At 39.7% G+C, this 26,240-nt stretch overlaps 1 protein-coding gene across 4 annotated transcripts in view; it reads right to left on the bottom strand.

The window, feature by feature from the left end:
• The window catches only part of CNTN4 (contactin 4), a 332,207-nt gene that overhangs the window by 150,385 nt on the left and 155,582 nt on the right, over positions 1-26,240 (bottom strand). For all 4 annotated transcript variants that reach the window (XM_069866137.1, XM_069866140.1, XM_069866138.1 and 1 more), the window contains one exon: positions 7,269-7,408. In XM_069866137.1, the coding sequence (XP_069722238.1) occupies positions 7,269-7,323 (55 nt within the window). In that variant the 5' untranslated portion in view covers positions 7,324-7,408. The remainder of the gene's footprint in view (positions 1-7,268; positions 7,409-26,240) is intronic.

Raw genomic sequence — 26,240 nt, 5'->3', positions numbered from 1 at the left:
AGCTCTAATCAATAGCAGAAAGTATAAGGAAAGGACCTTCCCTGGGAGGGCTCCAGTGCAAGTGCTGAAGAAGGGAATGGACCTCTGCCAGCTCTTGCATCACTTCCATGGCGTGTCTTGGGATCCTGCACTGCCAACCATTATGCACAGCAAACTAATGCTCACTAACTTTGCTTCATCACTTCACAGGTGGTCTTACCTCAAAAGCTTTTACTTTTACAGCAGCATGCCCCATTAGCAACGCAACAGCTATCAGCTATAGCAAAATTGTCCCCTGATGTGGTGAAAGCACATTTAACCCTGAGCAGTTTAACCATATTCAACATTCAGTAATGTTGCTTGGGACACAGGTGGAGTTGATACAAGAATCAAACCAATGGTGAATGTTCTTAGGGAGTCTAATGTCACACTAGAGTCCACACAGTCTCAGTGAATTTATAAAATAAATTCCATGACTGTTAATTTTCAGAATTTGCCACAGCAAGGTCTGTCTGCCTGCAGAAGTGACCTGCATCTTCATCTAAGCAACCCATCTCCACCCCACCATTTACTGCCCTCTCTTGCTGCCAGCAGCCTGCCCCAGCTGTGACTAAGAGCAGCCTTTTACTCCAGAAAATGCCTTTTATTCCAGAAAATCCCTGTCCAAAGCCCTCCGCTGGAGTAACTATTCAGCGCTACCTTTTATTGACAACTTAAAAGCACATTTTTAGGCAGCTTTTAAAAACTTTTCTGAAGGAAGACCAGTGCATTCATGGCAACAATCTCCAGCAGCTTCTTTGCTCAGATGGTAAGGTTACCTGATGTTAAGCATTCAGATTTCAGTGGAAAATCTATACTTACAGCTAGCACATAGTGTTGTTGGTGTTGGATCACCACTCCTCTGCACTCTCATCACCCACCAGTGTGAGAACAGGCAGACTCTTTAGGATCCTCAGTAGAATGTTGACACAATATGGTTAGACTCGAAGATCCAATGGGTCTTTTCCAACCAAGTGATTCTATGATTCTATGATGAAGTTGCTACAATCAACACTTTGTTTTAACCCTGGCCCTCTGCTCATCACCAAGACCCTCTGCAGACTGGGCTGTCTTAAACAAAATCCTCTGCAGATTAAGCAATTTTAATACATTCACTGTAACATGAGCTAAAATGACACACAAATCATTCACTCAGCCCACGGCAGAGGCACCAACGGCAGTGGTCTCTGCCACTCCAATGGGACCTATGACCCTGACTTGGTGGTCACTCTGCCCTGCACCTCCTGCTGAGTGGTTTTATAGGCAGCCCACACTCATACGTGTCCCTCTCCTACCCCCATGGACCCAATCAGCTTGGGACTCCCTTAGAGGAGAAGCAACTTCATGACCAGTTCACCCATGGCTGATGGCCACATGTCCCCAAGATGAGGAGCAGGGAGGCATGGCTCTTCCTAAAGCATTTGAAAATACAGGAGCTTAAAGAGAGCAAAAAAATCTCAAATAATTCAGAAAAAAAACACCCAAAGTATTAAGGACAAGACAGATCTTATCCGTGAAGCCCTCTGCAGTGAGCTTCAGTGACAGCTTACTGAGCACCATGAAGGGCTGAGTCGTTTTTGAGAAGCGATTATATTAATAGGAGTCATTCGCTGCTTTATCTGTTCCAAGTGCTATGCAAACATTAATTAGGCAGTTGGGTACAGAAATGCAAAGTGCAGCAGAACTGACCAAAACATAAATTAATTAATTATGGAACTGCAACAGATTAATCATTTTCAAGCTACCCACTAACATCAAAGAGCCAGTCATTGGGACTACACAGCAACAGAAAAAGCGCTGAACAAATTAAATTGCTGCATCGTTTATAGAAGACCATCATTTAATATGTACAACAGTACTTCTTGGTTTAATTATTTATATTCAGACATGAAATTAGCAGAATTTATTTTGTACATAAATTACATCTGCTTGGATAGAAGTATGAATTCAAAAAGACCAGTGAATATTCATCTTTGTGTGAATTTTGAGTTTTAACTTTTCACAGACCTGGATGCCTGATTTCATTGGAATGCATTGATATAAATTATGGTGATTTTTGACTAAAAATGGAAACCACTCAAATATATATTATTTTTTTTCCCCAGGAATTACATAGCCATGGTTCTAAATGTTCTGGTCTGAACCACTACTGAGGTATTGGTTGTGCTATATCAGCACGTAAAAGATAAAGAATGCCCAGACACTCATTTATAAGAATATTTTCCTGCTAAAAAACAGTTGTGTTTTTTTTTAAAAGAAGCAATCCAAAAATAACACACATTGAAACTGCTGCCCTCTGTGCATATTCTAGATTAGCAAATGGTGATTTTCAGCAGATAAAATGTGAAACAATGCTTTTGTTCCACCTCAATAAAAAATATAACGGAATTTGATATTGTAAAATACGATGCTATTCCTGGCTTTGCAGAATTAAGTCCAGATATTGCTGGGATATGACACCAGTAACCAGCCTCCCTGTATGGACAGCCAACAAACAGCCCGTTAATAAATACTAATCTAACTCATGTTCTGATGGCTGACACTGTGTATAGATGTCATTCTTGTGGTCTTCTCCATATTAATTCATTGTACCTTTGCAGATGTGAGAGGAAATACAGCTAATATCTAATTCTGGATACCTGGACAATTGTGAAACTCAAGTTTTTCACATAACAGTGTGTAAACGTGTACAGAAATTGCAAGGTGACCTATACAAACCACAGGGGAGGCAATGCAGGTATTTAAGTTTCAGGATTGCCTCCCATGTTTCACTAAAAAAATTGCCAGCAATCTCTGTGCAGCCCATTTAATCTATTGCAAAAGAAAGGCTTACCCAGCTGGGAGGTTTCATGAAGAAGCCAAGACAGCAGAGAGAAAGAACAGTGATTCCTTATTCATTCAAATCCGTGTGAAACAAACACTAGATTCTGTGTTTTGGCTTGTGCTTTCTGGAGCTACTTCAGCCATCCCTCCACGAGAGCTGAACAGATACAGCTGCAACAGCACTTTCCCTTCGACAAAACAAACTTGTTGAAACAGAAGCGTTATTATAGACCTACAAGACAAATTCATTTACTGAAGCTATTGTGCTTACTCTGTGCTTGCTAAGAAAAAACGAGGGCCAGTCTTGCTGGCTGGTATGTTTGTTGTGAATGGAAAGCTTTCTTTTTAAACAACAAGAACAAGCAAAAACCAGAAACCAAAGGCTCCATAAAAAGCCAAGATGGAGATAGGGGCAGGAAAGCAAACCAGGCTCCAGCCACATGCCCACTACACCACAGCATAAACACGTCTCAAAAGCTACAAAGTTCCTTTTTTGTTTTCTGTTAAAAGATAAGTGGATCTTCATGGGTTAAATTACATTATAAAATATGCATATGCACACTCACACAGCTAATGTGCCTATGCAATTGCAGCTCATTAACATGCAAATATGACTTCAACAGTGAAACTCTCTGCTACAGGAAGTTAATGAGGCAAAGAATTGCATAAGAGTCACAAAAATACAGAAAATTTCCTTTCATAGTTGATCAGCACATTACAGACATACGGACTATGTCCCATCTTCATTAACAAAAGTCAGTATGGCTCACCCTGTGCAATGTCTTTTGCTTCCCCATTGCTGTTCCAGGCTGTACATAAATGCATTTCAGGGCATACAAGAGCTATACGGGGCTACCCAACAGAGAGCATTTGTTAACAAAGTCATGGCTTGAAGAACAGTGTGTTATTTTTCACAGCCTATTCTACCTCTAATCTTACTCTCCAAAACTTAAAATTATCACCACCACAACTGCTATTTAAGGAATCCAACAGCCCCAAAGAATCAGTTATTTGCCACCAAAGGCATAATTTGCAGTTACCACTTCCTAGAGCTGACACCTGAAGAAAAGACTCCTGAAAGTATAATCAGAAACCCTGAACTGATATACATCAACTATCATGTCCAAAGAAAGCATCATTAGTTTTGACCAGGTTACCTCAGAAAAAATGAGTAAATTAAACTGAAAAAAATAAGGTCCCAGGTTTGGTGAAGGATTGGAAGGGGGTGCTAAGCTCAGAAAGACCTTTAGCAGTGCTGCCACCTTTTCAAGGGAGGCTAGATTCGTAGATTTGCACCTTTAGCTAGCTGGTTTAAGTATGCCCTGGGATTGATCTAGCTTTCTGTTTGAGTGTTTTATCCTACTGTGAAGAACTGTAATATCTGAACACCCAGTACATAAAATCAATAGCAATATCCCACGTGGACTGTGAACAGCTCTGGCACGTCTTTCTTCTCCCGGCACGTTGGCAGCGGCAGATAGCTGGTACGCTTAATGACACGTATGGATACCCATAGTGTTTCAGGTTTGACAGCTGTTTAATGGCATGAATGATACGAGTTTAAAAGTCTTCACGCAATTTCTAGTGAACAGGTGTTAATTTAGGAAGCACACACACGAAAAAGCCCAAGTAGCTGCTGGGACTGGCAGTAGCTGAAGCACATTAGCTGTTTTCTGAAGGGGCATAAGAACTGCTGCTGCACAGGGACAGAGGGGCTACTTGCCTCTATGGGCTCTTTTGACAGTGCAACAGAAAAAAAGTTCATCTTCCTCTCTGCAGCAGAGAGAAAGACAAGAGTGACACTTGGGCCATGCATCTGACACTGATTAGAACTAAATATAAGTATTAAATTTTCAGGTTTAAGCTTATTTTTACACGTAAAACAATACTTAAACACAGATCTCCAGTCATTTGAGGGTCCATAAGGCATTATGGAGGGTTGTTTGATAACTATTTAACCTCTTATTTTTCTTTGTATAATTCAATTATTTGGTTTATTTGAAAATAAAATATTACTTCCAAACTTTTAACTTAGAATTTAAGAATTTAAGAAAACAGTGATGATTATCTGCTGTAGACAGAAAGATTCTATCTATTCGTGGGTAGCCTTGAAGCTGAGCCACCACGCAGGGCAGCATGTGAAGTGGTGCCCCAGGAGAATTCAGCAGCCTCAGTCTCTCCCACACCTTCCAGCTGCCTGGCAGAACATGGCTTGGGAAGTTACCAGTCGCCTTTGAGCTTCTACCTTAGGCTTAAGCACCCAAGCTTCTCCAAGAGCAGCATAATTACTAGCAGGGGTAAATATACCTCCCAGAACTAGGTCATAAAAAGGAGTAGAACATAAAAATATAAAATCTAAGATGGGCTGAAGGTTTGTCTATGAACTTTTATTTTACGGCTTTGTGCTTTTTGTGGGGAGCTGCTAAATACTACTAAAATTTATGGTCACCTCCTTCTGCCTTGCAGAGTGCATTGATGCAGAGCAAGATTATGTAGGGTGGGCAGTACGGTTTCCTCCTTAACTTGGAATATTTAACAGCTAGATCTGAATGTGTTCACATAGTCCATAACCCCACGGCTCTATGTAAAACACTTGCACAGACCTGGGAAGCATCCCAAGTACATTAGCAAACAGCACTGTGCCCAAACAAGTTAGCCCTGTGTCATGATAAAGCCATAGCTCACGCAGCAAAGTCTCTCCCACGCTTACAGCCAGCTTGTACAACATTGCAGAAAGAATTTGGAGCAGAAAGCACCAAATTTAAATGTCATCGAAAGAAGTTGGCCCAAACTACTACATGACTCTGTTCTTCAGCAGAATTGAACAATTTCCTCACTTATCCCCTAACGTAAAACTCACACAGAGCTTTCGGCACTCCCCTCCACATAACTATTACATTTTCCTCAGCAGAACAGAGAAACTGATGTCATATCTTGAAGATTTTCAGGGCACTGCAAACATGAGAAAAAATGCTGTTGTAGAATCGTGGGGGGAAAGCTAGTGCTTATGAGACACATTTTTCTAAAACAGATGTAAAAGATAAAAAAAGAAAAAACCTGAATACATTTCCCTGAAACTTTATTTTGCTGATCCAAGACATTTCACAATAGATATTTAAAGTAGAGAAATTACAGTAAAAAAATATTTTGCATGCTTTAGTTTTTCCACTATTTTATTTGCTTAAACTAGAGGCTCATACTTCATATGTTCCTGCAGCCTAATTTCTCTAGGGTTGCAATTCCTGAAATGTGTGACACTGCATTGCAGGATCTTTCTGCATCCAATTTTCTGCCAGATCAGAAACTGTCATAGTACATTTAGAAAGACTTGGAACCAAATTTCAAAAGTAGATACCCATAAGAACCAGAGTAAAAGTGGCTTTGTGTTTAGTAGAGCTGAGCACAAGAAAGTAAATGTTATTATAAGTAGTTTGCTCTTACCTAAAATGCTTAAAAAGTACTCTGGCAATGCATACATATAAAAGGGAAGAAAGCATGAGTTACTAAACAAAGCAGTAAAACATTCTGAGTGCCGAGCAGCAAATAAATTAGTAATTCAGATGAAATTGAAGGTGATGAAAACATCTAAACATTAATTGAAACATACACCACCACTCCACCTCACCCCCTGAACAAAGCATTCACATGGTTCAAGAATAATCACGTCAATTCGAGGAGGAAATAATCAATGATAGCTGAAAAGCCAAGAAAGAGAGACTCAAAACAGACTTTGACAGCTCTGGTATGACTGCAGCACTCAGCACAGAGGCACCGGTGGGGAGACATGAGCCTGAGTAGCAGCCTACAGGCAACTCTTTGCACATGAAAAGGTCAGCAAGGCTTTGTGACAAACTGTGCTGACCCTCTGAAAAACTGAAACATCTTCAAGAACTGTTTCAGTTCCAGTTCCAGGAAAAAGGCACATTCCTTGGAAATTTCAGTTTGCTGGGAATGCTCAAAACATTGCAGCTCTCAGGGAAGAAGAAGTTAAAATGAGCAGTTGCAGAAGATGGTTATATTGCTGAAATATGTTATTCTAATTATTTGTTAAATGGAGCGATGTCTTAGCTGTAACATTAACACCGTTTTAATGGGATTTAAAGCTGTATTCCACGTAAGTTTAATTGAGCATTGACATGCTTAGCACAGAACGTGGGAAAAGAACTTTCATCAACAGCAACTTTGAACTGGAAATGGGTACAGCAACCTTAGAAACTTTGTGCTTTTGCTGTGGAGATACTGATCAACAGTAAAAGGAGCTTGTTAAGCGTATCAGCTTCGTCTGTTCAGCAACCTTCCGTAATGCCAGTCATGAAGCAGGGACTTATTTTGCCACTTTATCACCGGCATATAAAATGCAGTGCACTTTTGCATTTATATGAAATACAGTGGCATACTTAAACCAAAAGTTTTAAATTACACTTTACCTGCAAGGCACACCATGAATGATTGCAGCACAAGCAGTTCCCATAGCAACCTCATCTTCAGCTTCCTGTGTCAGAGGAGACAAGTCCAGTAACTACAGAAGAGAATGGGGGCTCCTTGGAAATTTTAGGCAACCTTTAATCTGTAAAAGAAAAAAGATAGATTACAAGGAGACTTGGTTTTGCTGTCCCTTCAATTTTTTGTTTGTTTTTTTCTTTCCAGAAGAGTTGCACCTGAAGACCAACAAAGAAACTTTTTAAAATCATTTCATTTCAAATCATTATGAGGAGTGAATTATGACTAAGTAAACTGGGTACCAGATGAAGATTACAAATTGTAATTCCATACTGCATCTCTGCTTGGGCGTGGTGAGATCTCTTCTGTCTCTCAATTTTGTTAGACCAGCAGATTCACTCACTGCCTCTCTGGGGTATTCTGAAGTCTAATTAGTTAACTCTGTAGATCACAGTTAAGAGGAAATTTATGACTCTCACTTTTCTCTAGAAACCTCATCCACTACATGAAGGACAGTCTCTCCAAGACAACACTTTCTAGGAAACGTTAAATAATTCCATCCTGCTCAGGAAAAGGGGATGCTTTTCCCATTTCACCCCCATTCTTATTGCCTCAAATTCTTAAAAAAAAAAAAAAGAAAAAAAAACCTCCCTAAAACATCTCCAGGTGAAATGTGATTTTTTTCCTTGCACTCTATTCCAAATTGTAAATAGTTAAAATTTCTAAGCAGGCAATTTGAAGACTTTGTCTGTTCATCCCCGCAAAGTATCCACCCCAGTACAACCCAAGGTTAAAAAATGCCTCCCTTTTATGAAAATAACCTTTTCCAGAGCAGGCATTTAAATATTAAAAATAAATAAACTCAGACACACAATCTTATAATTTATTCATATCAGTTAAAGCTGGAAGTTAAGGGGCTGTGTGCTTACAAGACAAACTGCATGACTAATAGCCTGTGAAGGGGTATCATGAGAGGTCTCTGCTTGCTTCTGTGAGTTAAAATTGATAAGATTCTTCTAATAAAGTCAGGTTCAATGCACCGAGAAGACTAAGAACCTTGATCTTCTGATCTGAAGATGAAACTTTGAAGGGGCTAGAGATTAATATAGTATATTTATCTATTCTCTCACAGACTGATAAGGCTAGCTGGGGGTTAGCAGGAAGGCCTAATCAATGAAAACTAATAACAACTGAAGTGAATGATTAAAGTATTAATTATTAATTTTCGACGAAACATGTCATCACAGATCTTTACATTCACTGACATAGTTAAGCGGCTATTCTCTATTTAAAGTGAGCTCAAGAAACATATTTGTTTACCCTATGCATGGTTAAACTTCATACACGAACAAATATTATTTTTCTTCTAAGCACTAAATTCTGTTGGTTGGAACTGCACCTATACAGGAGATTTGTAGCAAAGGCAAGTTACTGTTTTTTTTTACACTAGTTTTACGTGAGACTGAAGATAAATTTCATATGCACTAGCAGCTGCTAAAATTCTTTTGTATTATCATTTTCTCACGTATTATTCCCATCAATAAGCCCATCATGTCACTTATAAGGCTTCTCTTCATTACACGGCAGTGCAACGCTTTATGATTGTTTTCCTCGCTCTCTGCAATAAGCTACGCGGAACTGAAATAGAACAATCACTTACAGCCTTTGATACCTAATTAAAAACATAACAGGTACAGCACTTATCAACTTAACCTACTGCCAGGAACCCATCTAAAGCACCCGCAGACTTGTCTGCGAGCTGCCAGCATGCGGAAGAGCTGACCAAAATCACTCCTGCTATGGGGATTAATAACAACAGCACTCAGCTTTTCAGCTATCTCTAAGCAGTGCTGGTGGCAAGAAAGTATTATATCTACCTTTTGGTTAAAAAAATCCTAATACCATAAAACCTCAGCTCTAACCAAAGTCAAGCTAAAAGCCTCTGTTCCGTGGCTTTGAGGATGGTGCTTCCAGAGGCTTGAGGGAGATGAGGGATAATTCTTCACTGATGATCATGGAGACAGTTGTCATGTTTGCAGATCCTGAGGCTGTTTGCATCACATCCCTGATAGTCTCTTTGAACAGAGAGAACTGTTTTTTTCCCTAGTTTTCCACAGATGCAAGAAAATTCTTGTATAGTTTTAAATTTATTAACTTTCCCCATTGCAACTTCTCCCCTTACCAGGGCTTCTCCTGACTTGCCAAACCCTTTGAGAAAAACTCTGGCTACTCTGTGGTTTTCGTAAATTGTTTGGCTATTTTTTCTACTTAGGAAATCACGCTTCTCTAAGCTTTTTAAACACTAACCCAAAACATTCCAAAATCACTAATGTAAATTAGTTTTTAGCTTATAAAGCCATTAAAAATAACAGGCTTGCTTTGCTCTTTCCTCTCAAGATGTTTTGACACAATCACTGGGTCTTACTTTCAGCCAAAAATAAAAGTTATGCTAAAAATAGACATTTTTAGTACTCAGCACATTTAGTAATTAAGTCCAGCAAAAAAGCTGAAAGTCTTCTCTATTATTTAGTTACTCAAAACATACTCCAGAGAACCAGCAGATATCAGAGGGTCATGTGCGTACTTCAGAGCAAAAAATTTCAGCTGTCTGAATGTAAACAGTCACTTCTGGCATTAATGAACTGTCTGTACATCACTGGGTCAGTATTTCCATTGATGTTAATGGAAACTCCATACACATAGAGACAAAGTATATACCCTGTAATAACTACATTAAAATAAATTCCTAGAAATAGTACTGCATTCTGTCATCATGCCCAGAACTGCTATCACTGGACAAATATTAAAGCTTCAGAAGCACCATTTTTGTGCTACTACCTAACAGCCCTCCCAAGAGCAGCACTGAAAATAAGCATCTGGAGGGTCAGCTGCCAGCTGAGCCCTGGCCCTGCACAACCATACCCCACAACCCATGTCCCCACTTTTACTGATTCATCCCCTAACACTGGCTACTACCTTACAGAAATTTTCCAGAAGAGAACCAATACCTGCCTTAGCATAAGAAGTAGTGAGAAGTAAATTGAATGATCACCATTAAAAATATTTTCCTAAGGTTAAACTATGGTGACAATTCAAGATATGGCTGCATTTTCATTTCTTATGATAGTTTCCCATTTCACATGTGAATGAGTCCAATCTTTGCAATATTTTCCTGTAAACATATCTGCTATTCATATCAGCAGACCAATTGTTCAGAGCTGTATAAAAACTGTTGAAACACATTGACTTTTTATAGCAACAACTTTAGGAAAGGCAACATTTGTGCATGAGCAAAAGATATATAATTGAAAAGATCCTTCCCATTTCTAAATGTTTTCTGACTATAAAATCCCAGGGGGGTTTGCACTGCTTCTGAAGGAGAACATAAGAGGACTGAAAACTTGCAGAGTTTAATATTTCATTTCCAGAAGGAAGCATATGTAGTTTCAGCACCAGACAAGTTATTTTTTCAAGATGAAAATGAGATAGCTGTGCTTCAGTTTGAAAGTGCATCACATTAGAAAACCTAATGGCAACACACATGTGCAGATGTCTTTTTAACTTTACTTTTGGCAATGCATCCATGGCAAATTCTTTTGAAAGGCACCTTTGTCTGTAATCTGATTCTGACAAAGAAAGCTGACTCTAAGAGCTCTGACTGCAATCGAGTACGAGAAAAAAGATACATGCCACAGAAGTACTTATGATGAATTTTTCTGTATTAGTAGGCATGGCTCTTTGTCAGTAATTCCATTTTGATGTTTAGTGATTAACATTTCTGAAAAAAAAAGAAATTAAAAATGTAAGGTTAAGGTACATGGATGCCTTCAGAACGCAAAAAGTATATTTGTAGATAGAATTTGCAATATATGAACCACCAATTTTGTGAATATTCTGAAGGAAAATCTGCTCAACATGCATAAGACCCCCAAGTTTACAGCAGTAGCAGCAAGAAGCAAGCCTTAGCAATCATCTCACGTTTTTCTACCACACATCGGTGTGCTGCACAGTGCCAGTTCTGCTAAACTCTGAAATAAATCACTGCTAATGAAGCATGCTGCACATACAGACAGCAACAGGCATCTTTTAATCACCTCAACAAAGGAAGCGCTAAGGGTAAGCGCAAAACACTGAGCACTAACATGTGAGTTGTTAGATTTAAGGTGGTGCCTACCCTCTGACTGTCACAGATCTGACCTGAGGGCAAGAGTAAGCATCTAACATGAACTCACAACTTTACCTGAACAGCGACATTATTTCATGGTGTCAAAACCTCCTAAGACTTACAAGGCTTTTTAAAGAGAAATACGGTACCATAAAAATAATCTTCAGGCTTGGATGCAGAAGAAAGAACCAAGGTATGGGTTACCAGACTCTTGTCTGGTTACACAGAACTTAGACGCATAAACATTTTGTGCTTTCAGAAGCCTTTTGGCCCTAAGTAAAAAAGCATATGCCAATTGTATGAAGGAACACCTACAGTAGATGCATATTGCAGTTCAAGTCTAGAAAGACAGTCCCAGCAAAACCCGAGCACAATGGTTTAGCATGAAGTCCAATTCATAAAGGTAGAAAATAAGCCACAAGGTTTTCTGAGATTCAAAAGAAACTCATTTCTGTAAGATGAAGATACGTTCTCCTAATATGCATATATAAGATATATAACCACCAAACATATGGTTGCTAAGTGCCTCTCAAGTCTTAGGAACGTAACTAAAAAGTCATCTCCAAAGCTACACCAAAACACCATCATCCATTACCATCTCTCCAAACTCACTAACATTTTCCAAAAGCTTACAGACTTCACAGATTCAAAAGTTTGGGAGTAAGTCCCATCCCAATTTTTGACAAGACACTATAAAGTGTTCATTTACACTTTGAACTTAAGAAGCAGCGTTAAAAGAGAAATACTGAAAAGGATTACTTACAACTGTTAGTTTTAAGTAAAATCATTTAAATTTAGAAGATTTTAAACCCTTTTCTTCAGCTTCTGATTTTTGACCTCTCCACACTACATTCAATGGACAATGCAATCAAGTCTTTCAGAGTAACCACAACGAACTGGACTGGCCATTAGGTCCTTTAGAGTTCCTAAGTACTCTAAAGAAGAAGCATCCTCTCTAGAAAGAAACCTTCATGAAACCCCGTGTCCCCTGGTAGTACAGCTTAACTCATCCTCTTTGGGGCATGAATGCCATGCTTCCCTCAAATGCTTTTAAGGAGGGAGGAATGCGAGAATTTCAATTTTGGGAAGGAATTTACATCAAAATTCATCTCTCCTCCTCACTACCTGGCAGGCAGAATTACCTGTTCATTTTTAAAAACAAATCCACAAATGGGCTCCCTGCATGCAGTCAGTTTGTAGTTTGAACTCTCCCACACAAACCGCCTTGCAGCACGTGTTTTACCTATTTTATCACTTCAGAAATTTTCAATTTAGACTTTACTAGAGGCCTATTCTGCAACTTTACTGAAGTGTGCATATAACTGACTGAAAAGCCATTGTTAGAGAGTAATCATTGAAAGTTCACTTCCAAAATGAATCTGTCTTTGCTCTCATGTTTTCCACTATTTTTATTAATAGCAATAGTGGAAGAGAAGGTGCCCTCATTCAGTCTGCTGGTGACACTCAGAGGCTGCAGATACCTCTGAGGATGGGAATGCAATTCAAAATCACCTTTACAAATCAGACATAAAACCAGACTAAAACAGAAGGATGGATTTGTGTAAGAGGCAAGTGCTGCACACTGCAGTAAATAGGATGCTGCATTAAATATCACAAACATATGCCAGAAAGCAACTTTATGGGTGATAGCGCTGCACTGCTCCGCATGTGGATGAATGTCAGCAATGCCCTGTGCCTGTGCAAGCAACAAAACCTCTGCCTCGGATGCATAAACCAGGTTTGCAGATCTTTTTAATCTGAAAATTCCTGCTAGGTAAGCAACCTGCCACTCTCCCCAGTGCTGGGGGTCTCAGGCAGTACTACATGTATGCTGCATGACAAGGAAGATTTGCCCTAAATAGAAGCATCCAAAGAACACTGCAAAGGATTAGAGCTCTACAAAACATCCTATACATAAAAACCATATGGAGTGAAGAGAAAAATGCTAATGGTATTAAAACATGTAAAAGACTGTTGGAAACAGAAGGAACTCATTTGTTCCCATGTCCAAAATAGATGCAACAAGAATCAATAGGCAATAGAGATTAAGGTTTAGCCTTCAGGAAAATCTTGTAACGTTAAGTCCAGCTCAAGCACAGGCAGAGGATGTCTGAATAGGCTGCAGAATATCCTCTGCCTATGTTCCTTAGCAACTTGCAAAATACTATTAAGTCCAGAATAACCTCGATATTGAGAACAAAGACAGTATGTATTTTGCCTCCAGGAACACCAATATTTGGAAAGAGATGGAGAGAATTCCATACATTGGGATTCTTCAGTCCTGTTGCCACTGGCAAGGTTTTCCTAATCTGATTCTAAAATTGGAATAACAATAAACTTGAGCCTCCAATAATTAATGGAAGTCACTCAGTCTGAGGCACAGAATGATAGCATGGAGACATCTTCTGTAAACGACTCTTAAAGAAATAATCCATCTTAAGGTAAGGGGTCATGGAGCAAAAGTAATAAGGTTTCTTTCATGCAACAGGAAAATAAAATTCTCCCTAAAGTAAACTGCTTATCTGTGAAAGGGGTTAAACAGTGTTATTCTAGAGGAGCAGCTTGGGGAATTAATTCATAACAAGGTTGTGGCAGATACAAAATGCTAACAGCAGTTAGGGAAAGCAGCAGGATTAGACCTTATTCAACAGGAATACAGTTCAATAAACCAGTCCATATGGATTCAAGAATATCCTTTTCACAATCCAATATTCAAAAGCAATGAGCAGGTTGGACACCTTTGTGAGCATGTTAGTTTGAGGGGCAGGAATCACACCATCAGTGGTAAACTAGTGAGAAATCATCACTCATGGAAGAGATGATTCTGAACAGGCGTGAAGTGTTCAAATGCTTAAATCATGGGTGGCTTTTGAGCACGTTGCTCAGAAACAGCTGGTAGCCCATGATCATAGAATAGTTTGGATTGGAAAGTGACCCTAAAGATCATCTAGTTACAACTCCCCTGCCATGGGCAGGGACACACCCCACTGCATCAGGCTCCCTAAGGCCCCATCCAACCTGGCCCTGAACACCTCCAGGGATGAGGCAGCCACAGTTTCCCTGGGCAGCCTGTTCCAGGGTCTCACCACCCTCATGGTGAAGAAATTCCTCCTTATGTCTAATCTAAATCTGTCCCTCTCCAGTTTATACCCATTGCCTGTAGTCCTATCACCATAAGCCTTTGTAAAAAGTCCTTTCCCAGCTTTCTTGCAGCCCCTTTCAGGTACTGGAAGGTCACTATAAGGTCCCCTCAGAGCCTTCTCTTCTCCAGGCTGAACAAGTCCAATTCCCTCAGCCTGTCCTCATTTGGGAGGTGCTCCAGCCATCTGATCATCTTTGTAGCTTCCTCTGGACCCTTTCCAACAGCTCCATATTCTTCATACATTGATGACTCCAGAACTGGAAACAGTATTCCAGATGAGGTCTCACAAGAAAGGAATAGAGGGGAAGAATCACCTCCCTCAACCTGCTGGCTGCGCTTCTTTTGATGCAGCCCAGGATATGGTTGGCCTTCTAGGCTGTGAATGCACAACACCAGCTTGTATCAAGCTTCTCATCAGCCAGCACCTCCAAGTCCTGGGGGTTCACATAGCTAGACAACGCTGGATGCTAGACAACATCATGGTGATACACACCACCAAGAAGCATCCTGGATGTGGGCAGCTCCCATCTCCTGCTGGTCCCTGCTCCTGAACGGTAGCTGTGGCCCAGATTCAGCAAAGCATAGGATCTCTAACCCTGATACAACCTTCTAATACTCTGCTGAATCTGGGCTTAGGTGTTCAGAGAGACACAGGCTCTCTTTAACAGATGCAATCAATGACCCGCAAAATTAAAACATCCAAAAATAGAAGATGCTTAAAAGATGCTTTCCCGACAGTGCAAATCTTCACAGTAATCTTTTTTGATGTACACATTGCTGAATTTTTTCAGCCCTCAAAAGACACATTTTTGTCTGCTGTGGTAGCTGCTATGAGTCCCAAGATAAATATTGGCCTTGCTTTTTGCGTAAGGGAAAGGAAAAGGGAATTTGAAAACATGGCCTGGGGAGATGAAGGGTAGCGGGAGTGAGCTGATGGCATCTCTCACCAAGCTCTCTTCATTCTCGCAGCATGTCTGTCAGATCTTGATCTAGCTCAAGCTTCTTCACTAAAATTATCCCTTCTGGAGCTGCACTTATACACAATTCACACATTATGAAATATATACAAGCACTTTGTGCCTGATAAAACAAATGACACATACACAGCATGTTTCCAAGACATGCTTATGATAAATAGGAATGAAATGCTTCAAAAAATTAGTTATCCAAAAAAAAAAGACTGAGAAAAGCAATGCCATTTTTTACAGTTTCCTCCTTTGAGCATTCACTCAAATTCTCTATATAGTGATTTCATATCACTATATGAAGGAAGTTACAGCACCCCAACAGATGCGACTTCAAACTCACTACAGTCACTTCTGTTTGTCACTCTGTTGAGCCTTTGCTGTGCACTGTCCCTGAGCCACTTCCTCGCTATCACACACTTGCCACAGCTCGGTCCTCCCCTGAGAAAGATGCTGAGATACAGATGTACATGGGAAGCAAGGAATTAATAAAATTCTAACAACAATAGCAAAGACTGCTAAAGGAATAACTCAGTAAGCACCCACCATAGTGAATTATGACCACTAGAGTTTAAATGCTTTTTGATATAAGTACTATGTAACTTATGCTCATACCATATATCCCCAAGAAACTGTCTGGTGGAGCCAACCTCTGTTAGTAATGAGGCAGGCAGAGGGAGTCTTTGTTGGTGAAGTAATAAAAAGTGTACAGAATAACTATCACTGACACCATCCCTTTCTGACTTGTTGGATTAGAAGCAGTATGCCTACTTTATTTTTATGCAGAACCTAAAGCCACAGCCTCATTAGAGACTCGGAGAATAGTCAGCTATTAACAGGCACACACTCTAACATCGTGCTGCGTTGCAGCATTCCCTGCACACCTTTATCACTAGCAAAAACAACTTTGTGGAAGCAGCAATCCATCTCAAACGCTGGATATTCCCAGCTGCGCAACATGTCTCTTCACCTTCTGAACCAGTGAATCAAAGCACGATTTTCCACTGAAGAAAAAATGACAGTAATTAAAGCCTTCTAATTACTAGCCACTAACTACCACACATAACCCTATTACAACCTTTACTCTGTCTCTTGCCCCCAGGAAACTGTTATTGCCCTGTAAAACCTGTATTATGTGTAACAATAAATCATCTCTAGGTAAGGAGATCTGGGTGACTAAAGACAAGTCTAAATTAAGGCTACTAATGTTAATTAAGGGTCACTCTGTGTTGTTCTACCTTTTCTGTGAGAGGGATACATCGAGAAACATTCACCTGAGGCAGTACCTATCAGATTACATCCAATTTTTCTCAACACACAAGTAGGTAGGGGCAGGGGTGAAGGAGCACTTTGCTCAAACCAGAAGTAACATCATAATAAAAAGCTGCAAGCAGTGAAACTTCAGTCTGGCATTTTCTACAAATTAGAATTTACTCTCTTTTAGACAGTCTTTTACTGGATACTGTCTAGAACAGTTACCTTAAAAGTCATCAATTTAAAAACAATTCCAACTTCATGCAGAGTAAAATTTTCAATGCAGTATTTTGCAAGATTAAAATGAATGGCTATCCCATATATCCAAGCAATAAATGATAAACTCTGAATAAAATACTAGCTTTGGGGGTAGCAAAACTAACTTAAAGAGAAAAAGATATTTGAGTTGGTATTCAGTAGGTCCAGCTCTTCTCTGCTAGCTGTAACACTGATCCACCATCAATGGAAACGGTCTGTGAAGCCCATTACATGCTCAATTTTCACATTTTTTTTTTCTCCTGATAGCACAGACTGTCAAGTGAGAGACCTGAATGCAGAGCAAAGCACACAACTTAACCTGGCTGCCAGGCAGCACCCTGCAGCCACCTCTAAAGAAAACTCAGACCCTCCTGGTCTCCACGCAGCCTGTTTCCAGAGAATACAGATGAATTGCAGACTCCAGGGTGCAAAAACAAACTGCCAGCTCAAGTGGGGTGTCAACCTCCATCTGACATGTGATCATAAATTTCCGAAAGAAACAGGGGTCAATTCATTTCTGTCTCAGTTTGATAGAATATTGCACCAGAGAAACAAGGCGCAAGGGACTCTGCCTGACAATGAAGTTGCTTTTACCCCTAGGTCACTGCTTCAAGATGATGGATCAAGACAGTTTCACTCTCTGAACAAAGATAGATAAGTAACATTCAAAGTTATCATTCATTTTTGAATGGATCCATTCTCAAAATACACATTATCAGTGAGCATTATCTGGTCCAGGAGACAAAAAAAAGGATGTGAAAATGCTGAAGATATTTCTGTAATGTTCTAAAATCACCACCTTAATGATATTTTACTTTTGACTTCTGAAGCTTACAAAATAAACCATTTTGTTTCAAAGACAAAAGGAGCTTTCTCTATAGGAGTTCCACAGGAGGAATCAAGCCTATTGAACGCATGGACATTATGAAGAGCACTTTGCCCTGTGTGCTGTCTTCCTTCAGTGCTACAAATTGGATGTTTCTTAAGAGTATAAAATGGAACTTAGAAGACAAACAACAGGTTTATTAACTCTGAAAAGTTGATAAGAAGCCAGTTTCCTGCTCAGCGTATTCCTGGGAACGCATGCTGTCAAAACAACAATTCCCTCACCACCCATTATCGGCAGGTTTCAAACCCAGACAATTGAGATGCTTGGACCTAGAAATGTTTTTAACTGTTTTGTTAAATTAAAAATCATCTAGGGAAGGGGAAAAAAACCCACAACCCACCAACCATTTTTGACATACATGACACATGATTTAGTGTTTTGTTTTCTTATCTAATTCTATTTTAAGAAGTTGCCTGGAATTCAAGTGTTTGAAAGGAGCCGCTGACTCCTCCAAACACAGATTTAGGAGCTTAGCACTTTCTGCTGGGATGCCATTCAAGTTTTACTCTTCTCAGTCAAAAAGAAATACTCCCTGATTTTTCAAACTAATGGCATCCAGTGACCATATATATTTTTCCTTACTGAGAAAAATAAGCTTCCTGCAGCTGCTGGAAGCTGCTGGCATAGGAAGGTCTAATTCCAGCTCTTAAGAGAATCTTGAAGAAAATTAACATTGCCTGGCTTAAGGTCTGGGTAAATAATAGCAAAATGTTTAACGTGCCTAAATTTATTTAAAAAATGAAACTTTGACTTTGATGATCATATCCTGTTAACAATCTTAGTGGACAGTGAGATGGCACCACAAAATATTTTCTGAAATATTTCCAGCTGATAATCCTTCGGTATGTTTATTCAGTTTGAATTTTAAAGATTCACATAGTCTGGGAAGTGCAACATCCCAGAAGACTTACGTAAATAATCAAAGCAACTTATATATCAAATATTCAAAACAATAATAAAGCTGATCTAAATGATCAACTATGCAGAGTGGGCGTCAGAAGTGCCTGAGTCCCAGTGCCCAGGCCCCTGTGACCCATCGCTCATCTAGGATACAGGATTCTTAATAAAAACCCTTGAGTCTTCAACTAAGAAAGATAAGTTGCAGAAAACATTTCTCGCAGCTTTGTGTTACTCCTGTTGCTGTATAAAATATAAAAAATAGATTTTAACCACAGTCTAGGGAAACTTACATAAAGTCCTAAGAAATACACTAACCTTATTTTGTCATAAATGTACCTCATTTTGCACACTTCTTTAAAAAATAATTTAAAAAATATATATTTTTTTAATGGGCCCATCTAGTACATGGCTATGTTTAGCATTATCTGGATAATTATTTTATTCAAGTAGCAATGCAATACAATACAAATCAACCATGTGCAAAATATATACTTTTTTTTTTACCTGCTGGCAGTTAAGTACGATCAAATAATGAACCTCAAGTCCTAGATCTGGGTCTCAGAGGATGCAATGCCCAGGGAATAGCTGGTTATTGTTGAATTCAGAAAAGACTTTTAGCCACTCAAAGCTTTTCAGTATTTTTTTTCTAGCAAAATTTAAGGTAAGAAAGACCAGAACCATGCACAGAAGGAAAAAAACCCCACAATATATAGACACTGCTTTTATAATTTACATAGAACTAACATATTACATAGGTCACAGGCTATCTTGTAGTTTGAATCGGTTTCACAGAGGTACAAGGCTGGAGCTGGGGTTGCTCTGCAGCACATTTCAAGTTGGGTAGGAGATCATGAAATTCTTAATGCTGTGTTAAGTTACAGGAGAAACTTTTGGCGCATACTAGCAGCACACTTAATTACATTGCACTTAAAGTGAATTTCTGTATGCATATTTAAAACACAATGTGGCTGCTCTACCCTTGCCTCTGGCTGTCAATTTATTTGTAAGAGACAAAAAACACCTTGGGGCGGTTTAAACACTGTACTACAAATGAGCCCTGACAAGAGTTTGATGCAAAGTGTCAGAAAGCATTCCCTGCTCTGCAGGTTGTCTTCCAAGTGAACTGCTTCCTTGAGAGGAAAAGCCCAGAACACACACAGCCTCCTTAACCCACGTGCCCTCACAGTCACTTCTCCAGCTTGCCTGGCATCCTATTTACACTATCCCAATAGTAAAGTCCAGTCAGTTTTATTTAAGTGCTTTTGAAAGCGGTAGTGGGACCCTTGCCTTCAGCCTTGTGTTTCAGCTGCTCTCAGCAGCTCTCCTGCCTGCAGCCTGCTTTGGGTGCTCCATTTCTCACCACATTTACGTACAGAATCTGAGGTGGCACAATTTACAGTGCAAAGCCAAATGGCTCAGCTGTTTGTGTAAAACTAAGAAACCCACAAAACAAGACAACATAGCGAAATATGAGAATTTATAGACTCCCAACCTGTTTTTCCTCCTGTTCTCAGCGAACTATTTCCAGCAGTGAGGCCAGAATCATGCATGGGATATCAATTGAATGCTTCCTGTGATTCCTCTGGGATTTTTCTTACTGCAGAAATAGTGATGTCAATTCCCTTGCAAATCTAAACTGAAGATACATGAGTCAAAAGCCTGGAATGGCTTAGATCTTCAGTCTGGACTGGACTGAGGGCAAAGATTTCTTCCCCATTGAGAGAGTAAATTCTCCAAAACCAAACAACCAAGCAGCCAAAAGAAGACCACTGATTGCTGGAAAGGTCTGTTTGCCATGGTGATACTGCTAAGTGATAGCAGCTCTGATGGAGAAACAAACTCTTTAGGGCTTGGTACATAAAGAGAAATGAGCACTACTGCTCATTTACAGTTATTCCAAGTTGGAATTCAGAGAATAAATAGGTTGTAACAGAAAACTTAGTGGTATCTTTGTACATAACTTCATTAGCTATTTTGAAACCTTCTACAAACTGCAGATGACTACAGCTGGATAAAAGTGCCATGGGCACAGCAGCAGGCACTTGTTTAATCTGGCCAGAGGTTACAGCCACTGAGCTCCACCTACTGCGAGCTGGAAGAGTCATGGCCATGTATGGCTTTGCACCTAAGAGCTCCTTGGAAATAGGAGCTATGTCCTATTAAGACAACAAAATTCTACAAAAGATGATTTAAAAACTGATTGAACCCTAATGATTTGCAATGAAATAAGGTGTGGGCAAGGGTCCCTGGTTATTTCAGGTGAGGTGACCCATCTCTGCAACTCTAAGTGCAGCTGGCAGACCAACAACATGCAGCATACACAGTAAAACAAAGTGATTCCTGCGACACCTCCATGTAATCACTGCTATTATTTGGTACAGTCCATAATGCAATCTTTTTGCTCCAATTTAATTACTAAACATAAAAGGAAATAAATTTCAGAATGAAAACAAAGAAACTGCACTGCATATAATTTATGGGAGCTATTCTTCAGCTGAATGCCATAAAAACCTGCATGTTTACGATACCCTATTAAAGGGCTGAAAACATGTTTCCATTTACCTACACTGACTATGCAGATTTTACAATATTACTGCCTTTTTCTGCCTCTGCCATTTTTCATAGAAATAGTGTATTTGTTTAAAGACATCCCTGCACTAAGTATTGGCTCCTAATGGGAAAGGGGGGAAAAAAAAGAAAGACTGGCTGTGTATTCCTTCATTGCCAGAGGCTGTCAAGCTGGTAAGTGCCAAGGAGCTGGCAGAGGTACACAAAGGAAGGGAGCACCACATACAGGTTGGTTGTTTTTTTTCAGTATGGAATATCAGTTATTGAAGGAAGCAACTCCACAGGCAGACAGAACAAGAACCATTGCTGCAGTGGATAAGTATGTTAAATGATCTGAGCCGCATGGCATTTCAGGAATGGCAGGATGGTAGGATAAGGATCTACTGAGATATCACATCAAGCCCGCTATTTTCTTGTCATAGGAAACAGATGAAAGGAAATAAGGTTTGCAAACTTGACTCTCGCACTGATTTACATACAGCAGCTTCAAAATGCGTGTACAGAAATGTGTGTTCCTGTCATACCTGACTTAGGGCACTGCATACCTTCCACTCCTGTGAGCAGAAGACCTGGGACTGGTGGCTCTAAGGAGCAGAGAATGCTCCCACTGCCTCCTGGAAGCTGCTCCCCCTTCCAAAGTCAGAGCAGCGGCTCAGGAGCTGCTGCCTGAAGCTCCACTGCTCATCACCCAAGGTGAGAACACAGCAGGAAAGAAAAGGACTCAGGAGGGAGATGAAGCCAGGTCTCAATGCACAGGTAATATTTTGAATATGGCTTTTCAAGCCTTTCGCTTTTGTAAAGCCCTTGCCTTAACAGTAGATTCTTCTCCCACCTTGCACGGATGGAGTCAGCATGAACAAATAGGATGAGTTTACAATCAATTTAGCCTGTTCTTCAAAGAGGTAGCAAGAGTTCACCTCTTGCCAGCTTACAGACAGGCCCAACTACTTATTGAACTACACAAGACACACATCCTAGTACTGTGTCAAAACATTTCTTTTTAGTGCCTATTTAAGCCCTGTTTTAGTATCTCCTAGAACGCTAATCATCAACTTTTCAACTTTCATCTGCATCTTATCTTTATGTGCCAATGTATTTCCAGTCATAGTCAATATTTTCCACTTTTCATTTTGCATAGATGGAGCTGTCAACTCAAATTTAATACTTGCGATATTTGGCAAAACTTCTTAGTGATTTCTGGGTGTTTCTAGGTTAACTTCTTTTTTTTTAAAAAAAAAAAAGTAACATCTTGAATTAAATATATAGTCAAAAAAACATGAAACAAGGAGTATGGAATTAGAAAATTAAGACTAAGAAAGGGATGAAAAGCATGCCTGAGAAAAAATATCATCCACTTTAGCTTCATAGGTTTGAAATAAGCAGTCTGATTATGCTGAAATTGTCATCTTTGTCATTTACCATAAATGCTCCAAAGGAAGACACAGATCCCTAATAGCTCTGCTGCTGTTCAAGGCTTTTCCCCGTTAGCCATTTCTAGATCATTACCATAAAGCCAAGAATGAAAGCAAAATAAAGTCAGATTATTTAACAGCAGGTGGATCTGGTTTTCCAGCACGTGATGGAGAGCAGTCCTAACTCACAGCGTTAGCTATGTCCTTGACAGGCTGGCTTTAGACCCCTGACAGAGCCACACAGCCCCCTCAGAGGCTCAGAGGTCAGATGCTCCTATGGAGCAGGAAAGGAGAAACCATCCACTACGGTGGGGTGTTACAGTAGGGGTGGCAGAGGACTTGGGAAGGAAACTCTCCCAAGGACAATACCGCTGGGCAGGTAGAAATAAGGATGAGGCAGACGCGTCATCTGGTAGGAGAAAAATCTAGGAGCAGAGGAAAAAGCAGGCACCAAAATCAAAATACACAGCCAGAAGGGAAATAAAAGTGCATAAGCAGGCACTGACATCGTGGCACCAGCGACACCACCACCACTACAGGTGGCAGGAGATTCTTAAAAAGAAGCAGAGCTAGACCCAAGCGGCAGTTTGAGACTCCATCTCTGAACAAGGAGGACAGACATAGATTATATTAGGGTTCTCCCTTGCCATATAATTAAAGAGATCTTTTGAATAGCTAGATAAGAATTTACTGCATGTAGTAAAACTTAAATTCTACAATTGAAGTTACAACAGTAGTAAGTTAATTTATCTCCTGTTAAGACAGTTAAAACAATGACTAATAGCCATAACCAGTGAGCAGAAATAGCCCATTTTATGGCCTGACTGACAGATCGTTCATGCTAATAGAAGTCTATTAGTTCCAATGGGCTTTGTGTAAGACCATAGTGGAAATGCTAGAAACGGTGCAATGGATGGAAGAAATATTGTAATGTGATAAATACCTGCATCATAGAATTTATCAGTTAAATTACTTCTATATATAGGATACCCACTGCAAAAATGCTATACACATTATAAATCTTCGCCAACATTTATCAAGGATTCATCCCTTATTTAATTTTATTCTAATTAAAGCAGCAGCTAAAGGCACAACCATTACATTCCCCAGTATTTTACAACTACCACATTATCAAGGAGAACTCCATGAAATACTCAAAGTGAGCTAGAAGTTACAGATAAAACAGGAGAAAGATAACTATTTCAATCAAAGCGATGCTTGTAAGAGAACTTGCTCAGTGGCATTACACAAGTCAGAGGCTGGGCAGCAGGAGATAAGCAGAGATATGTCTCGGGCTCTTCTTGGAGCAAGATGCTATAAGCAATGCACGTATGCCGATTTCAGCCTCTGCAGTGGAAGGAGGAGTGCAAGGAAGCTCTGGATTCCCTGAAAACATGAGACACAAGGCAAAGCAGGAGAGCTGATAGTTACAAACACAGCAGGAAAAATCCTATTTCTTCCTTTTTCTTTTTTTTAAGTCACTAGGCATAAGAAAGAAAACCACAGTAAAGGCACAGCAGGCACCACTATTGAGCGCTAATGACAAGACTAAATTGTTTTGAGTCTGGAGATACAAAACCGTTTAATTTCAGTCTACCAAGTTACTACTTTTAAGTGTCTCAGTTTATCTGTTTATTCCTTCTGTCTGCCAACTCTAATACGTGGGACTGCAGCTAGTAATGCTGACCTTGCACTCACTGCAGGAGTATTTAATTGTACTGGATGACTGCAAAACCAGTAGCTGTTGTGCTCTTACAAAATAAATATGAGGTCCAGACCCACCCCTTAAGCTCATCTTTAAGCACCACTAACATGTACTTGTTAATAATCCTAGTAAGCCAAATTCTCTGACAACGTACACTCTCCTTCCAGGGACAAATCACGTTCTAGCTGGGACAAGCAGGTATAAGCCATGTGAGCTATTGCAATACTTATCTCTCTGGTGTTTTTCTCTGGCCTACATTTCTATAAAATGAACTTAAATATATTAAACTATAATATAAGAATTTCACCCTTGACTGGGAATTCAAATTATCATATTGATATGCTTTGCCATCTACAAAGTAGAAAATATTCACAAAATTGACAGGCTTTAAAGACTAAAAGTTGTCACCTTGTAGATGCAGAATAGCAACACATGTAACTGACTGGCAAACAACTTTATTCTCAAATCAAGAAAGATACACACTCCTGAAAAAAACACGTCCTCAAATTATTTCACTGTAATATCTTGAGTATTGACCCATTTCCTGCCTGAAACGTCTCCTCAGACCTCATAGACAGAATGTCAATTCTGCCAATTGCATTTTCTGAAGGGGGAGCACATCTGTTAGTGACAGACTTTATTAGAAAGGTATCTCCTGGTGACCTGAGGAGCATGAAGTGCAAACACAGCCACAGAAAATGAGGGATTATTCAAAATAGCTTAATATTTTCTGGATTTAAAAAATCACAACAGAATACATTGCACAACACAACTGAAAACTGGAGTCTGAACAGCTCAGTCAGGATTTTTGTTTTTACACACAAAATTATACTCGGCACTCAACCTACACGCAGTCATTTAAAGAGTGGTTAGGAAAGCATTTAATCCAACTAATAGACCCCCCCCAGACTCTGTATGTTCCACGAGCTTTTTGACAAACCCCGTTTTATTAACCTCTAAAGTACCACTAGAAAAGTTTTGCAGAACAATCATGTCCTTGGAGTACAGGAGCAGAGCCCCTCCGTCCAAAGAGTGAAGCAAGTCCCACTGTCAAGGACTTGTCCCTGAGATATAATGCCAGTGTTCTCACCAGCATTAGCACAAAGCCTCAGTTGACATATGCTAAATAAATTGTAAGCAAAGGAAAACTCAAAGCAACTCAAGATAAAGTGCCTTTTATCCTCATGAATTTGAGGTTGTCCTGTCTCCAGTTCTGACACTGGCACTCCCTCACTCAGCTCCTGGTTCTCCACACCACATCAAAGCATTTCAGATGGCCAGGCCAAGCAAACATCATCTGTTTTTAAGAATCACCCTTCCTTGATTTCTAACACAGAAAACACCTTTGTCTGGAGAACTCTAAGAACCCACTTAATCCTCTCCCTCTGACATTTTGGTAGAGCTTCTGAACAGCTACACATCAATGCCTTGCAGTCAAATGCATCTCAAATTCAACCACCAACTATTTTAGTTGCTTAACTAAACCGTGCAAAACTTTCAAGAAAGAAAACAGCTAATACATAATGTTTACATGATACTGAACCACCATAATACACACAGCACGTTAAATTTGACACCCTGCAAAACAGAAAAGATAGACCCAGGTGTGCATAACAAATCAAATTGATGAAAAACTTAATTCATTAAATTTATATATTTAGTCATGATGGAATGTAAGAAATTATACTTCAAATCAGACCT

The sequence above is a fragment of the Phaenicophaeus curvirostris genome, chromosome 11 (genome assembly GCF_032191515.1).
Source record: "Phaenicophaeus curvirostris isolate KB17595 chromosome 11, BPBGC_Pcur_1.0, whole genome shotgun sequence".
Taxonomy (NCBI): domain Eukaryota; kingdom Metazoa; phylum Chordata; class Aves; order Cuculiformes; family Cuculidae; genus Phaenicophaeus; species Phaenicophaeus curvirostris.
Note: the sequence above shows the minus strand (reverse complement) of the source record. Positions and strands in the feature narration are given on the sequence as shown.